This window comes from Oncorhynchus nerka, linkage group LG10 (assembly GCF_034236695.1).
Source record: "Oncorhynchus nerka isolate Pitt River linkage group LG10, Oner_Uvic_2.0, whole genome shotgun sequence".
Classification (NCBI taxonomy): Eukaryota; Metazoa; Chordata; class Actinopteri; order Salmoniformes; family Salmonidae; genus Oncorhynchus; species Oncorhynchus nerka.
The window spans coordinates 98,637,130-98,654,531 of record NC_088405.1 but is presented as its reverse complement, the minus strand read 5'-3'; the positions used below and the strand labels follow the sequence as shown (position 1 = coordinate 98,654,531).

Below are 17,402 nucleotides of genomic sequence, written 5' to 3'. Positions count from 1 at the left end.
GGATTCTCTGCCTCTAACCCTTTTACAGGGGCTGAGTCACTGGCTTACTGTTGCTCTTTCATGCCGTCCCTAGGAGGGATGCTTCACTTGAGTAGGGTTGAGTCACTGACGTGATCTTCCTGTCTGGGTTGGCGCCCCCCCTTGGGGTTCGTGCCATGGTGGAGATCTTTGTGGGCTATACTCGGCCTTGTCTCAGGATGGTAGGTTGGTGGTTGAAGAAATCCCTCTTGTGGCGTGGGGGCTGTGCTTTGGCAAAGTGGGTGGGGTTATATCCTGCCTGTTTGGCCCTGTCCGGGGGTATCATCGGATGGGGCCACAGTGTCTCCTGACCACTCCTGTCTCAGCCTCCAGTATTTATGCTGCAGTAGTTCATGTGTCAGGGGGCTAGGGTCAGTTTGTTATATCTGGAGTATTTCTCTTGTCTTATCCGGTGTCCTGTGTGAATTTAAGTAGGCTCTCTCTAATTCCCTCTCTATTTCTCTCTCCTTTCTTTTCTTTCTTTCTATCTTTCTATCCTTCTCTCTTTCTCGGAGGAGGAGGACCTGAGCCCTAGGACCATGCCTCATGACTACCTGGCCTGAACTCCTTACTGTCCCCAGTCCACCTGGCCGTGCTGCTGCTCCAGTTTCAACTGTTCTGCCTGTGATTATTATTATTTGACCATGCTGGTCATTTATGAACATTTGAACACCATGTTCTGTTATAATCTCCACCCGGCACAGCCAGAAGAGGACTGGCCACCCCTCACAGCCTGGTTCCTCTCTAGGTTTCTTCCTAGGTTTTTGCCTTTATAGGTAGTTTTTCCTAGCCACCGTGCTTCTACACCTGCATTGCTTGCTGTTTGGGGTTTTAGGCTGGATTTCTGTACAGCACTTTGAGATATCAGCTGATGTACGAAGGGCTATATAAATACATTTGATTTGATTTGATTTATTTATATTGGTGACCTCTACTTATTTATATTCTGGTTCTTTACTTATTTATATTCTGGTTCTCTGACCTGTTCACTGGACGTGCTACCTGTCCCAGACCTGCTGTTTTCAACTCTCTAGAGACAGCAGGAGCGGTAGAGATACTCTCTAGGTTTCTTCCTAGGTTTTGGCCTTTCTAGGGAGTTTTTCCTAGCCACTGTGCTTCTACAACTGCATTGCTTGCTGTTTGGGGTTTTAGGCTGGGTTTCTGTACAGCACTTTGTGACATCAGCTGATGTATGAAGGGCTTTATAAATACATTTGATTTGATAGCAATCTGGTGACCGACAACACAGTCCAAAGATTAGTTGATTCATGATTCTGGGAATACAACCGTTTTACTTCACTAAATCTATGTCAAGTATCATTTCACATTTTAGATTTTACAAAACTAACATAATGTAGGCTATTGTAAAACTAACAGAATACATTATTATACGTGCTCTTTCAGTGTTTCCCAAAAGGTCAACAACATTTAGGTTTTTGTCCTGATTCATCTAATCAAAGGCTTGATATATTATATGTGTCCTATATTATCTTTGTCCTATATTATATGTGTCCTTTATTATCTGTGTCCTATGTTATCCTGATACATCTAATCAAAGGCTTGATGATGAGTCGATTAGCTGAATCAGGTGTGTTGGTGCAGTAACTAAAACGTGAATCCCTTTGGGTTCCCAGGACCAGGATTGGGAACCGGTGATGTAACTCTATGTGTTGTACTAATGACCAACAGGTAATGATGATACAGTATATAAGCCTGTTGTCTCTGCCCAGGTACTCACACTAGACCTGGGCTGTCAGGTCCACCATATCACCTGAGGAGGTGGGTTCAACTTTACATTTACATGATAAACAGTGGCTTTAGTAGTTGATGGAGAAGTTGACATTCTGGTATTTAGTTTGATGTCTGAAGTGAGAGGTTTAATTAACTATTTTTTAGCAACTGGTATCAAATGCAGTAACATTGAATACATAAATAAATACAATTTAAATATAATATTAATTAATTAATTATTATAAATTGTTTGCAATTTACAATTTTGATGAACTTGGATAATTTCCTTTCCACTAACGATGCTTCAATTATGTTTTTGTCAACAGGTGAAGTAATGTACAGTTTTGAATATATCTTTATTTGTAATAATGTACTCATGGATAATGTATTTCCACAGATTATCACCAGCCAGAGGGAGACGTTAACACCTCCAGTCAGGATGAGTTCCCTGACCTCTGACCCTAACCAGACAGACGTCAACACCATCATCCGACCCCCTTACTTCTTCATCAGTGGTTTCATAGCCATCCCCGAGATGAAATACTACTACATCTTCCTCTGTTTTGTTTACATCATCTCTCTGGTAAGGCTGTAGCTCTGATCCAGGGTGTTACTAACTACTTCTGTTCCAGGGTGTTACTAACTACTTCTGTTCCAGGGTGTTACTAACTACTTCTGGTCCAGGGTGTTACTAACTAGCTCTGGTCCAGGGTGTTACTAACTACTTCTGGTCCAGGGTGTTACTAACTACTTCTGGTCCAGGGTGTTACTAACCTACTCTGGTCCAGGGTGTTACTAACTAGCTCTGGTCCAGGGTGTTACTTACTAGCTCTGGTCCAGGGTGTTACTAACTAATTCTGGTCCAGGGTGTTACTAACTAGTTTAAGAACTTCCATTTTCAACATTTTCAACTTCCAACTTCCATCAATTTCTGCTGTGTGTGTGTGTGTGTGTGTGTGTGTGTGTGTGTGTGTGTGTGTGTGTGTGTGTGTGTGTGTGTCTGTGTGTGTGTGTGTGTGTGTGTGTGTTGGGTCTAGGTGGGCAACACCTTCGTCATGACTGGCATCTACGTGGACCGCAGTCTCCACAGGTAATCAGACCTCTTTAATCTCATTCACACAATACAGTGTATAACAGTGTATAACAGCCTTGATTGGACAGTTTATCTTGTTGAAGTCCCAGTTCCCCTGGACCTCACAGACATGTGTGTGGGAGCCTGCGCTGCTCCCCGATCTCCAAATCAAATTTTATTTGTCACATACACATGGTTAGCAGATGTTAATGCGAGTGTAGCGAAATGCTTGTGCTTCTAGTTCCGACAATGCAGTAATAACCAACAAGTAATCTAGCTAACAATTCCAAAACTACTGTCTTATACACAGTGTAAGGGGATAAAGAATATGTACATGAAGATATATGAATGAGTGATGGTACAGAGCGGCATAGGCGAGATACAGTAGATGGTATCGAGTACAGTATATACATATGAGATGAGTATGTAAACAAAGTGGCATAGTTCAAAGTGGCTAGTGATACATGTATTACATAAAGATGCAGTAGATGGTATAGAGTACAGTATATACATATACATATGAGATGAATAATATAGGGTATGTAAACATTATATTAGGTAGCATTGTTTAAAGTGGCTAGTGATATATTTTACATCATTTCCCATCAATTCCCATAATTAAAGTGGCTGGAGTAGAGTCAGTGTGTTGGCAGCAGCCACTCAATGTTAGTGGTGGCTGTTTAACAGTCTGATGGCCTTGAGATAGAATCTGTTTTTCAGTCTCTCGGTCCCAGCTTTGATGCACCTGTACTGACCTCGCCTTCTGGATGATAGCGGGGTGAACAGGCAGTAGCTCGGGTGGTTGTTGTCCTTGATGATCTTTATGGCCTTCCTGTGACATCGGGTGGTGTAGGTGTCCTGGAGGGCAGGTAGTTTGCCCCCGGTGATGCGTTGTGCAGACCTCACTACCCTCTGGAGAGCCTTACGGTTGTGGGCGGAGCAGTTGCCGTACCAGGCGGTGATACAGCCCGACAGGATGCTCTCGATTGTGCATCTGTGAGTGCTTTTGGTGACAAGCCAAATTTCTTCAGCCTCCTGAGGTTGAAGAGGCGCTGCTGCGCCTTCACGATGCTGTCTGTGTGGGTGGACCAATTCAGTTTGTCTGTGATGTGTACGCCGAGGAACTTAAAACTTACCACCCTCTCCACTACTGTTCCATCGATGTGGATAGGGGGGTGTTCCCTCTGCTGTTTCCTGAAGTCCACAATCATCTCCATAGTTTTGTTGACGTTGAGTGTGAGGTTATTTTCCTGACACCACACTCCGAGGGCCCTCACCTCCTCCCTGTAGGCCGTCTCGTCGTTGTTGGTAATCAAGCCTACCACTGTTGTGTCGTCCGCAAACTTGACGATTGAGTTGGAGGCGTGCGTGGCCACGCAGTCGTGGGTGAACAGGGAGTACAGGAGAGGGCTCAGAACGCACCCTTGTGGGGCCCCTCCATTACATAATACTTATATTATTATTATATTACTTAAATTAGTGACGCCCAGCACGTGAAGGGTACATTGCTGTGTTCAACCTGGACCTCACAGACATGTGTCTGGGAGCCTGCCCTGCTCCCCGATCTCTGTTACGTGATATTTACATTAATATTAAAAGATATCTATGTTCTGACCTTGCAGCCCCAAGTACATCGCTGTGTTCAACCTGGCCTTCACAGACGTGTGTGAAAGCACGGCCCTGGTCCCAAAGCTGCTGGACATGTTTCTGTTCAGCAGACAGCTCATCTCCTACGACCAGTGTCTCACGAGCCTCTTCTTCGTCTTCCTCTTCATCACCATGCAGTCCTTCAACCTCACCATCCTGTCCTATGACAGACTGGTGGCCATCTGCTACCCGCTCAGGTCTCAGATAATATATCATATTATTAACTCAATTAAAACAACCTTCAGAAACCCTATTTAATTTGACCCTTCTGGGATAATTTTTTAAAAATGTTGAATTGAATAATTTGATTTGACAATTTATTAAAATGTATTTATTAAATGTATTATATATAAAAAATAAGATTTAACTTCTTTAAAAATCATATATAAGGATATAGTTACCTGACAGGGGAAACACCTTGATCACAAAGGAGGATTTCCAGGGTGAGGTTCGGCCAATGCACTCTGGTCGTGCTGACCCCTGCAAGTTCTCCAAATGTGGGAAACTCGACTGAATAATTATATATATGAAAAACATATAAAGACAAATCAATTAAAACATTGGCGATAATAACACGATAAAGTTGAACATCTTTTCCCCCACAGAGATGCTATTAAATGACCAGAGGTGCTGTGTCATCAACTCTCAAAGTTCCATTGTAATGTTCTTTCCAGGTACCACATGATGATCACTCACAGGTCCATGCTCCAGCTGACGGGGGCCGCCTGGGCGTTTGCTGTGTTGATGGTGTTGATCTCTGTGTGTCTCATCACCCGGCTCTCTTTCTGTAGGTTAGTATGTATCGTGTTGTAGTGCACCGACTACACTGCAAAAGCTTAGCTTCTGTGAAGTATAGATTTATCTGTTAAATCACATCAAACTATTTGTTTCAGACAAATCTATTCATGATAAAATATAGTAGATATAAATATAGTCAAATATAATATATCCTCCCGCTGTTTTATTGTCAGACTTGATCAAGACGTCAACACCTGCTCTTTCCATGACTGACCAGATCCCTTATTGATGTCACTTGTTTAAACCTGATATTGATCCCTTCGCGCGCCAATCCCTTTAGCGGGATCGATTTGACAACATCCAGTGAAATTGCAGAGTGACAAATTCAAACTTCAACATAACCGAAAATATAAGTGTATTACATCAAAATAAAGCTTAACTTCTTGTTCATCCAGGCGCAGTGTCAGATTTCAAAAAGCAGACCATGTGATTATCTGAGGACAGCGCACCGCATACAAACACATGAAAGTCATTTTCAACCAGGCAGCTGGCGACGCAAAAGTCAGAAATAACGAATAATAAATAATAATAAAAGCCTTATTAAGATCTTTTTTTTTTCTCAAATGTCTCAGTGACACAATGATGGTCGTTTTGTTCGATAAATTCCTTCTTTATATCCTCTGTTTATGTGACGCGTTTGTTTCAGAAATACACCGGTCCCAACATGCCCACAAAGGATCTAATTTAGTTACCTGTAAACTTAGTCCAAACATTTCAAACAACGTTCCTAATCCAACCTCAGGTATCCTAAAAACGTAAATAATCGACTAAATTTAAGACGGATAAACTGTTTCCAATACCGGATAAAAACAACGTGAAGCTCGCACCAAACAGTAGAATCCATCTGGACACAAACAAAGAAAAGCTGTACTTCTTCATTTTCTCAAAAGAAAAACATTGAACAATTTCTAAAGACTGTTGCCATCTAGTGGAAGCCATAGGAAATGCAACCAGGTTCCTATTAAATAGGGATTCCCATAGAAACTTATTGGGAAATACTATGACCTCAATTGTTTTCCCCCTGGAAGGCTTGTCCTCTGGGTTTTGCCTGCCAAATCAGTTCTGTTATACCCACAGACATTATTTTAACAGTTTTAGAAACGTTACTGTTTTCTATCCAAATCTACTAATAATATGCATATCCTAGCTTCTGGGCCTGAGTAACAGGCAGTATACTTTGGGCACACTTTTCATCCGGACTTGAAAATACTGCCCCCTTGCCTCCCTAAGAAATGTTATATCCACGTAAATGGGGGAAGGCAGGTGTGGGTACTGATGGGGGCTTGAGTGCGTAATGCTGGGGATCCTGGCGCCCTCCAGCTCCAGGTGAGGTGTGGGTACTGATGGGGGCTTGAGTGCGTAATGCTGGGGATCCTGGCGCCCTCCAGCTCCAGGTGAGGTGTGGGTACTGATGGGGGCTTGAGTGCGTAATGCTGGGGATCCTGGGGCCCTCGTGCTCCAGGTGAGGCAGAGCGGGTGTGACAAGTCACTTCTTGGGATACACGTTCCCAAACAGGACCCTCCCCCAAACAGGAACCCCCCACCCCCTCAGCTGTAATGTGGCGCAGGGGAAATAATCCTAAAAATATTTAACCTCCACACATTAACAAGAAAAATAGCTCAAATGAAAGATAAACAAGTTGTTTATCTACCCAGCAAGTCAGATTTCTAAAATGTTTTACGGCGAAAACATAGCACATATTTATGTCCAACCACCACTGCAGACATACCTCATTAGCATAGCCAAGTAGGAAAAAATATGCAATCAACAAACGCATGATTAAAAGAAAAATCATTTCACTAACCTTTTGAAATCTTCATCAGATGACAGTAATATAACATGTTACACAGTACATTCATTTTTTTCAATAATCTGCAATATATATCCATAAATCTCTGTTTACAATGACGCATCGTTCAAAAAATGCTACTACAATGTCAGGAGAAATGAAATAGCTCCGGCAGATAACGTCAGCTAACAAGGAATACACATCATAAACTTTGACTAAATATGCATGTTTTACATATGTATGGCAAGATACACTTCTTCTAAATGCAATCGCTGTGTTACATTTATTTTTAACGTTACAGGTTGCGTTCACTAGGCTATTACTGGGAGTCGGCGCTCCAACATTAGCAGTATCCCTCCTCTATCTTGGAGTCGACAGAAACCCAAAATTAACACATAAATATTCCCTTACCTTTGCTGTTCTTCCATCAGAAGACCTGGAAGGGATTATACTTATACCAAATCAGCGTTCAGTTTTCAAGTCTGTGTCTTTCGGTTCTCAAAAACGGCACATTTCGGTCGAAATGTAGGCAAATTTCAAGTGGATGCGCACCAAAACGTCGAAAGTACATATTTTATGTCGAGTAAACATGTCAAACTGTGTTCATAATTAAGCTTTAACATGTTATAAAGGTGCACAGAAATCGTGAGGGCGAACAGAAACACACACGTCGTTTAATCGATCCTGAGGAAAAGAGAGCACCCGAGCAGAGCGCGCATTGGCGTACACTTTTTTTTCGCGTGACCGAGACCTTTCGGCACGCTCAAAGTCTCGTGAGCGCGCGATTCTCACAATGACACGCCTCATTGAAAGCAGGCTTCGCGCTGAACACGTACAGACTGTTCTCAGAGTTGTAACTGCTTGGGAAGTGCGTATACGATGACGTCAAAGTGGGGCCAACTTTTTCCATTACAAGAGAGACTTTGGGAGAATGCATGCCCTGAGACTTCTGCTTTACATAGAGACAAAATTTAAACGGTTTTAGAAGCTTTAGAGTGTTTTCTATTCGATAATAATTTTTATATGCATATATTAGCAACTTTTGACAAAAATGTATCATGTTTTATATGGGTACCCAATTCCTCCAGAAGGGGCAGTAATCAGGGGTAGCCTTAACAGGTTAAATCCACTTAAATCAGTGTAGATGAAGGGGAGGAGACTTGTTACAAATGTTTTTTTAAGCCTTGAGACAAGCAAGACATGGATTATGTATGTGTGCCATTCAGTGGGTGAATGGGGAAAAACAAAATATTTAAGTGCCTTTGAACGGGGTATGGTAGTAGGTGCCAGGCGCACCGGTTTGTGTCAAGAACTGCAATGCTGCTGAGTTTTTCATGCTCAACAATTTCCAGTGTGAATCTAGAATGGTCCAACACCTAAAGGACATCCAGCCAACTTGACACAACTGTGGGAAACATTGGAGTCAACATGGGCCAGCATCCCTGTGGAACGCTTTAGACACCTTGTAGAGTCCATGCCCCAACGAATTGAGGCTGTTCTGAGGGCAAAAGGAGGTTAAACTCAAATTTCTCAACCATCTACACACAATCAGGGATTAAAACCAAAATTATTTTCCAAATGTTTTGTTCTGAGCAGAACCACTATTTTTGTTCCAACCAGCAAAACACATTTCTGAAGCAGTTCGATTTCCAAAAAGTTATTGAATTGTTCTTTTATGTTCCTTTAATAACATTCATCTTGAATGTGAGAGGAATTCCAGTGGCGGAGGTGTACCAATAGCTGGTCGAGAATTTTTTTGACACATTTCTGTTGCTCGCTCTAATATCTGGGTAATAACATGATATATAATGTATTGTATTGTAGGTCTCTGGTGATCAACAGCTACTTCTGTGACCACGGTCCCCTGTTCCGTCTGGCGGCCCCCTGTTCTAATGTGGTCCCTAACATAGCGATGAGCGAAATCAACCCCTGTATGGTTCTCTATCTCCCAATGATCTTCATCATATCATCATACATCTGTATAACACACGCCCTGTTCACCATCACACTGCCCCAGGACAGGTGAGAAGTAATACTGATTGGAATAAGTAAGTCAAGTCAGTAAGTATACTTGTCCAAGCCAGAACGGCCCATATGCTGATTGGTGTGAGGCCTCAGAAATATGTTTTTAGTTATGGACTTGTTACAGGAATGATAAATGCTGGGAAATATTGAGAATGCAATTAAACTGTATAGATAATCACATGGTGTACTGACACACATTCTCTCCCTCCCTCCCCCTCTCTCTCTCGCTCTCGCTCTCGCTCACTCTCTCTTTCTCTCTCTATGTCCACCTCTTTCTCTCTCTCTCTCCCTCTCTCACCCTCCACCTCTCTCTTTCTCTCTCTCTCCATCTCTCACCCTCCACCTCTCTCTCTCTCCCTCTCCATCCACCTCTTTCTGTCTCTCTGTCTCTCTCCCTCTACCCCTCTTTCTCTCACACCCTTTCTCTGTCCACCTCTTTCTGTCTCCCTCTCTCTCTCCTTCTTACCCTCTCTCACGCTCTCTTTCCCTCTCTTTATCTCTCTCTCTCTCTCTGTCCACCTCTCTCTGTTCCCCTCTCCCTCTCCCTCTCTCTCTCTCTCTCTCTCTTTCCCAGACTCAGAGCCATTAAGACATGTACCTCACACCTAATACTGGTGGCCATATTCTACCTGCCCATTATTTTCACGTACTCTCTCTACACCATCATACCAACCAACGCCCGGATCATCAACCTCTCCCTGACCTCGATACTGCCACCAATGCTCAATCCCATCGTATACGTTCTGAAGACGGAGGAGTTTAAGGTATCGGTCAAGAAGATGCTCAGAAGAGGGGCCCAAAGAGCTGTGACGCAGGTCAAACCAACATGAAGTTCTTGAATTATTTCTCTTAAAAATCATATATTTCCAGTGCCTTCTGAAAGTATTCACACCTAACAGCCATTTTCAAGTCTTGGCATAGATTTTCATGGCGATTTAAGTCAAAACTGTAACTAAGCCACTCAGGAACATTCACTGTCACCATGGTAAGCAATGCCAGTGTATATTTGATCTTATGTTTTGGGTTATTGTCTTGCTGAACGGTGAATTTGTCTTCCAGTGTCTTTTGGAAAGCAGACTGAACCAGCTTTTCCTCTCGCATTTAGCCGGTGCTTAGTTTCTTTTTATCCTAAAAAACTCTAGTCCTTGCCGATGACAAGCATACCTATAACATGTTGCAGCCACCACCATGCTTGGAAATATGTGGTACTTAGTGATCTGTTGAGGTGGATTTACCCCAACCATAACACTTTGTATTCAGGACATAAAGTTAATTTCTTAGCCATTTCTTTTTACAGTTTTACTTTAGTGCCTTATTGAAAACAGGACTGTCTTGGAATATCTTTATTCTGCACAGGTTTCCTTCTTTTCAGGCTGTAATTTAGGTTAGTATTGTGGAGTAACTACAAAGGTGTTGATCCATCCTCAGTTTTCTCCTATTACAGCCATTAAAATCTGCAACTGTTTTATGGTGAAATACCTGAGCAGTTTCCTTCCTCTCCTGCAACTGAGTTAGGAAGAACGCATGTATCATGACACAAGGCGAGACCCAGATGCAGACACAGGAGGCAGCTGGTTGGAGTCTTACAATGTTTATTAATCCAAAAGGAGGAGGCAAGAGGTCGTGGACAGGCCAAAGGTCAAAACCAGATCAGAGTCCAGGAGGTACAGAGTGGCAGACAGACACGGGGTCAGGACAGGCAGAATGGTCAGGCAGGCTCGGGGTCAGGACAGGCAGAATGGTCAGGACAGGCAGAATGGTCAGGACAGGCAGAATGGTCAGGCAGGCAGAATGGTCAGGCAGACAGGGTAAGAGTCAGAAACAGGCAATGGTCAAAACTGGGAGGACTAGAAAAAGGAGAATAGCAAAAAGCAGGAGAACGGAGAATAAAAAAAGCAGGGGAAAACGCTGGTTGACTTGGAAAAATATACAAGACTATAAATACACTGGCACAGATAGACAGGAAACACAGGGATAAATACAATGGCACAGAGATAAATACACTGGCACAGAGAGACAGGAAACACAGGGATAAATACACTGGCACAGAGAGACAGGAAACACAGGGATAAATACACTGGCACAGAGAGACAGGAAACACAGGGATAAATACACTGGCACAGAGAGACAGGAAACACAGGGATAAATACACTGGCACAGATAGACAGGAAACACAGGGATAAATACACTGGCACAGAGAGACAGGAAACACAGGGATAAATACACTGAGAGACAGGAAACACAGGGATAAATGCACTGGCACAGAGAGACAGGAAACACAGGGATAAATACACTGGCACAGAGAGACAGGGATAAATACACTGGCACAGAGAGACAGGAAACACAGGGATAAATACACTGGCACAGAGAGACAGGAAACACAGGGATAAATACACTGGCACAGAGAGACAGGAAACACAGGGATAAATACACTGGCACAGAGAGACAGGGATAAATACACTGGCAAGAGAGACAGGAAACACAGGGATAAATACACTGGCACAGATAGACAGGAAACACAGGGATAAATTGGCACAGAGAGACAGGGATAAATACACTGTCAGACTGGGGGGTAGACAATCACAAGGAGCAGGTGAAACAGATCTGGCAGCATGTAAGTAAGTCTGTATCTCTGTAGTGACTGGGGGTGTTGATACACCTGTATCTCTGTAGTGACTGGGGGTTGATACACCTGTATCTCTGTAGTGACTGGGGTGTTGATACACCTGTATCTCTGTAGTGACTGGGGGTGTTGATACACCTGTATCTCTGTAGTGACTGGGGTATTGATACACCGAGTTAGGAAGGACGCTGTATCTTTGTAGTGACTGGGGGTGTTGATACACTGAGTTAGGAAGGACGCCTGTATCTTTGTAGTGACTGGGGGTGTTGATACACCGAGTTAGGAAGGACGTCTGTATCTTTGTAGTGACTGGGTGTTGATTGGAAGGACGTCTGTATCTTTGTAGTGACTGGGTGTGTTGATACACCGTTAGGAAGGACGTCTGTATCTTTGTAGTGACTGGGGTGTTGATACACCATCCAAAGTGTAATGAATAACTTCATCATGCTCAAAGGGATATTCAATGTCTTATTTTATGTTATTGTTGATTTTTACCGATCAACAAATAGGTTCTTCTTTGCGAGGCATTGGAAGACCTCCTGGTCTTCGTGATTGAATCTGTGATTGAAAATCACTGCTCAACTGAGGACCTTTCAGATAATTGTATGTGTAAGATACACAGGTTAAGTAGGCATTCAAAAATAATTTTAAACATTATTATTTGGACTTGCCATTATAAAGGAGTTGAATACTTATTTAACTCAAGACATTTCAGCTTTTAATTTTGAATTCATTTGTAAACATTTCTAAAAACATAATTCCACGTTGACATTATGGGGTATTGTGTGGAGGCCAGTGACCCAAACCTCTGAATTGGAATCCATTTTAAATTCAGGCTGTAACACAACAACATGTGTGGTAATTCAAGAGGTGTGAATACATTCTGAAGGCTCTGTATATTATGTCTATAAGCCTTTATAGCCATTCAATAAATAACATATATCAGTGTGATATCACGGTTTAATGTATTTAATGTATATTTAGATATACTTATATTTAGAAGTACTTGAAGTCTCAAATGCATTTATATCTCTCTTTTGCTATCTCGGTTGCAACTTATATATATTTCATTTTTTGATTGGAAGAAAGCTATGTGTAACTACAGTGTATCTGGCATAGTGAATGACTGTATTGTTGCTTCACTCAATGAAGTGAAGTGGTACGAACAAACAAATAAAGTACGATATTTACACGATTTGTTTTAAGAGCTGCTGAATTCATCGATTCTGTTTTTCTGCTGCCCCTTCACTTCTTTAATCTTTAATTCATTTTAAATTAATTATATGTTGAGGAAGTGGTTTGCCAAGGATATATACATTCATATTCTTTGTCGCTCAATTTTACATCATCAACAAAGCTGTCAAACTATCGTAAATAAAGCACAAGCTGCTACACACTAGCTAGCTAAGTTCCGTCTCTGTGTTTGTCAATAATGCTAGCTAGTACATGTAGCTAGCGTGCACATTGAGCCGGCAAGCCACGTTAGCTCAATTGGCTTATCAAGTCACTGGTGAAGTGTGTGGTGCCGTTTTGTTTTTACAACTTTTTCACTATCTATTACCAGAATGTGTCTGTCAGTGTTTCATAATGTTACTAGCAGCAGGAACAAAGACCCATCGTCTCATGTCTCATTTTGCCCAAAACAGGCAGACTGGAGTGATCCAAAACACCACTTCATGAACGGGCTAACTGTTCTTTCAACATAACATTGGTGTTGTTAAGTTAATAACAAGTCCGAGGCGCTGTGTGATGGGCAGGTCTGTCTCATTGTCTGAGGGTTCCCTGCTATGATTGGATAGAGCGCAATCAGCGCAGCTGTTTCTCCGAGCATGACAATTCTCCCTAGGCGTTATAATCCCGTGGGCATGATTGTAATCTAAACCCTACCCTCATGTAAATCGCCACGACCTCAGTTTAACAAATCTTTAAAATCTCTGTTTCTCTGTTTACAATGTGATTTTCTGGATTTTTGTTTTAGATTCCGTCTTTCACAGTTGAAGTGTACCTATGATAAAAAATTACAGACCTCTACATGTTTTGTAAGTAGGAAAACCTGCAAAATCGGCAGTGTATCAAATATGTGTTCTCCCCACTGTGTATACTCTCCTTCTGGTCCATCTCCCTTCAGCAGACTCCAGACAGAAATGAGCTGCTAGTTAAATCTGGTACAACACATCTGTTTTTGTTGTACATTGTCCCTGCTCAAATAAACCTGATAATAAGTTAAACTAAAAACTCTTTCAGATACTGTCAGGGCTGCAAAGTGTCTGTCCTCGTTTTAAAGAGATTTGCCGGTACTTTTGTGTAATTTTTATACAGTAGTTCAGAAAGTACTGCTCACGAGCTAAAAGTGGTCCCCTAAAATTGCGCACTATGTCGCATATGTGCAGATATGTGCACCACGTCATTGGTCTTTCTCTCTCAATCTGCTGTGGGTGCATGATGTGCCTCTTGCTAGTTGTCACTCATATGGAGAGTTGAACTCCAATTGCTAGGGCGCCCAAATGGGGGAAAATATAGACAAAATGGAACAGCACAGCTTCAAGAAAACATTTGCTTTCAAACTAGGGCCTGGGTGGCTAAGACAGTAATTCTGTTCATTGATTATGCATGTATGAACTACACATTGGCCCAAAATGTGAGAATTAAAAAATACTTAGTAATCGCCAAAGTTCCGGAGCATGTCTTTAAGGCCCGGCTCAAGACTGTGCTGTTCAGAAAATGACCTTTATTAAATCAGTACTCAAGTTCTCCTGATCTGACGACACCTGTATATAGCTTTGTTTGTCCTCTGTGTTCTATGTTCTCTGTGTTCTAGGTTCTCTGTGTCCTAATTTTACTGTGTTCTATGTTCTCTGTGTTCTGTGTATTCTATGTTCTCTGTGTTCTATGTCCTATTTTTTACTGTGTTCTATGTTCTCTGTGTTCTATGTTCTCTGTGTCCTATTTATACTGTGTTCTATGTTCTCTGTGTTCTGTGTGTTCTATGTTCTCTGTGTCCTATTTTTTCTGTGTTCTATGTGTTCTGTGTTCTGTGTGTTCTATGTTCTCTGTGTTCTGTGTTCTCTGTGTTCTATGCTCTCTGTGTTTTGGATTGCTTTTGTGCTCGTTATTATTACTATGAGTTATCTTGATGATTCCATAAACCAAACAATGACGTCATTCTAAGCAGTTCTAGGGCTAACCCGTGTTATTCATGTTGAGTGGTTGGCCCAGGAGAGTGGTTGGCCCAGGAGAGTGTTTGGAGAGTGGTTGGTCCAGGAGAGTGGTTGGTTGGCCCAGGAGAGTGGTTGGCCCAGGAGAGTGGTTGGCTCAGGTTTGTGTTTGGCCCAGGAGAGTGGTTGGGCCCTTGGAGGTGTTTGGCCCAGGTTGAGTTTTGGCTCAGGTGAGTCTGTTGGCCCATTTGGTGTTTGGCCCAGTTGAGTTTTTGGCTCAGGTGAATTTGGGCCCTTTGGCCCAGGTTTTGTGTTTGGCCCAGTTGAGTTTTGAGTTGAGTTTTTGGCTCAGGTGAGTATTTGGGCCCTTGGGGTGTTTGGCCCAGTTGAGTTTTTGGCTCAGGTGAGTCTTTGGGCCCTTGGGGTGTTTGGCCCAGTTGAGTTTTTGGCTCAGGTGAGTATTTGGGCCCTTGGGGTGTTTGGCCCAGTTGAGTTTTTGGCTCAGGTGAGTCTTTGGGCCCTTGGGGTGTTTGGCCCAGTTGAGTTTTTGGCTCAGGTGAGTCCATCCCTGTGAGGTTTTTGGCTCAGGTGAGATTTTTTGTTTGGCCCATTGAGTTTTTGGCTCATTTATTTTTTATTTATTTCACCTTTATTTAACCAGGTAGGCAAGTTGAGAACAAGATCTCATTTACAATCAAATCAAATGTTATTTGTCACATACACATGGTTAGCAGATGTTAATGAGAGTGTAGCGAAATCAAATCAAATCAAATTTATTTATATAGCCCTTCGTACATCAGCTGATATCTCAAAGTGCTGTACAGAAACCCAGCCTAAAACCCCAAACAGCAAGCAATGCAGGTGTAGAAGCACGGTGGCTAGGAAAAACTCCCTAGAAAGGCCAAAACCTAGGAAGAAACCTAGAGAGGAACCAGGCTATGTGGGGTGGCCAGTCCTCTTCTGGCTGTGCCGGGTAGAGATTATAACAGAACATGGCCAAGATGTTCAAATATTCATAAATGACCAGCATGGTCGAATAATAATAAGGCAGAACAGTTGAAACTGGAGCAGCAGCACAGTTAGGTGGACTGGGGACCGCAAGGAGTCATCATGTCAGGTAGTCCTGGGGCACGGTCCTAGGGCTCAGGTCCTCCGAGAGAGAGAAAGAAGAGAGAATTAGAGAGAGCATATGTGGGGTGGCCAGTCCTCTTCTGGCTGTGCCGGGTGGAGATTATAACAGAACATGGCCAAGATGTTCAAATGTTCATAAATGACCAGCATGGCCGAATAATAATAAGGCAGAACAATTGAAACTGGAGCAGCAGCACGGCCAGGTGGACTGGGGACAGCAAGGAGTCATCATGTCAGGTACCTGAAATGCTTGTGCTTCTAGTTCCGACAATGCAGTAATAACCAACAAGTAATCTAGCTAACAATTCCAAAACTACTACCTTATAGACACAAGTGTAAGGGGATAAGAATATGTACATGAAGATATATGAGTGAGTGATGGTACAGAACGGCATAGGCAAGATACAGTAGATGGTATTGAGTACAGTATATACATATGAGATGAGTATGTAAACAAAGTGGCATAGTTAAAGTGGCTAGTGATACATGTATTACATAAAGATGCAGTAGATGATATAGAGTACAGTATATACGTATACATATGAGATGAATAATGTAGGGTATGTAAACATTATATTAGGTAGCATTGTTTAAAGTGGCTAGTGATATATTTTACATCATTTCCCATCAATTCCCATTATTAAAGTGGCTGGAGTTGAGTCAGTGTGTTGGCAGCAGCAACTCAATGTTAGTGGTGGCTGTTTAACAGTCTGATGGCCTTGAGATAGAAGCTGTTTTTCAGTCTCTCGGTCCCAGCTTTGATGCACCTGTACTGACCTCGCATTCTGGATGATAGCGGGGTGAACAGGCAGTAGCTCGGGTGGTTGTTGTCCTTGATGATCTTTATGGCCTTCCTGTGACATCGGGTGGTGTAGGTGTCCTGGAGGGCAGGTAGTTTGCCCCCCGGTGATGCGTTGTGCAGACCTCACTACCCTCTGGAGAGCCTTACGGTTGTGGGCGGAGCAGTTGCCGTACCAGGCGGTGATACAGCCCGACAGGATGCTCTCGATTGTGCATCTGTAGAAGTTTGTGAGTGCTTTTGGTGACAAGCCGAATTTCTTCAGCCTCCTGAGGTTGAAGAGGCGCTGCTGCGCCTTCTTCACGATGCTGTCTGTGTGGGTGGACCAATTCAGTTTGTCTGTGATGTGTACGCCGAGGAACTTAAAACTTACTACCCTCTCCACTACTGTTCCATCGATGTGGATAGGGGGGTGTTCCCTCTGCTGTTTCCTGAAGTCCACAATCATCTCCTTAGTTTTGTTGACGTTGAGTGTGAGGTTATTTTCCTGACACCACACTCCGAGGGCCCTCACCTCCTCCCTGTAGGCCATTTACAATTGCGACCTGGCCAAGATAAAGCAAAACAGTTCGACACATACAACAGAGTTACACATGGAGTAAAACAAACATAC

General features: G+C 42.7%; 1 protein-coding gene and 1 pseudogene across 1 annotated transcript; both read left to right on the top strand.

The window, feature by feature from the left end:
* The first annotated feature begins 1,770 nt into the window (after nt 1–1,770).
* On the top strand, nt 1,771–10,510 carry LOC115122951 (olfactory receptor 8G17-like). The gene is made up of 7 exons (XM_029652230.2): nt 1,771–1,797; nt 2,147–2,332; nt 2,787–2,839; nt 4,444–4,665; nt 5,143–5,259; nt 8,881–9,078; nt 9,656–10,510. Exons 2-7 carry the CDS (start codon nt 2,189–2,191, stop codon nt 9,909–9,911), a joined length of 990 nt encoding a protein of 329 aa, XP_029508090.1. The 5' UTR covers nt 1,771–1,797; nt 2,147–2,188; the 3' UTR covers nt 9,912–10,510.
* LOC135573824 (U1 spliceosomal RNA) lies at nt 4,862–4,992 on the top strand (annotated as a pseudogene).
* Nucleotides 10,511–17,402: the final 6,892 nt, after the last annotated feature.

Coding starts and splice junctions, on each gene's coding strand:
- LOC115122951 (XM_029652230.2), top strand. CDS start 2,189: ATGAGTTCCCTGACCTCTGACCCTAACCAGACAGACGTCAACACCATC. Junction 2,840..4,443: donor GTGGACCGCAGTCTCCACAG/GTAATCAGACCT, acceptor CTGACCTTGCAG/CCCCAAGTACATCGCTGTGT. Junction 5,260..8,880: donor ACCCGGCTCTCTTTCTGTAG/GTTAGTATGTAT, acceptor ATTGTATTGTAG/GTCTCTGGTGATCAACAGCT.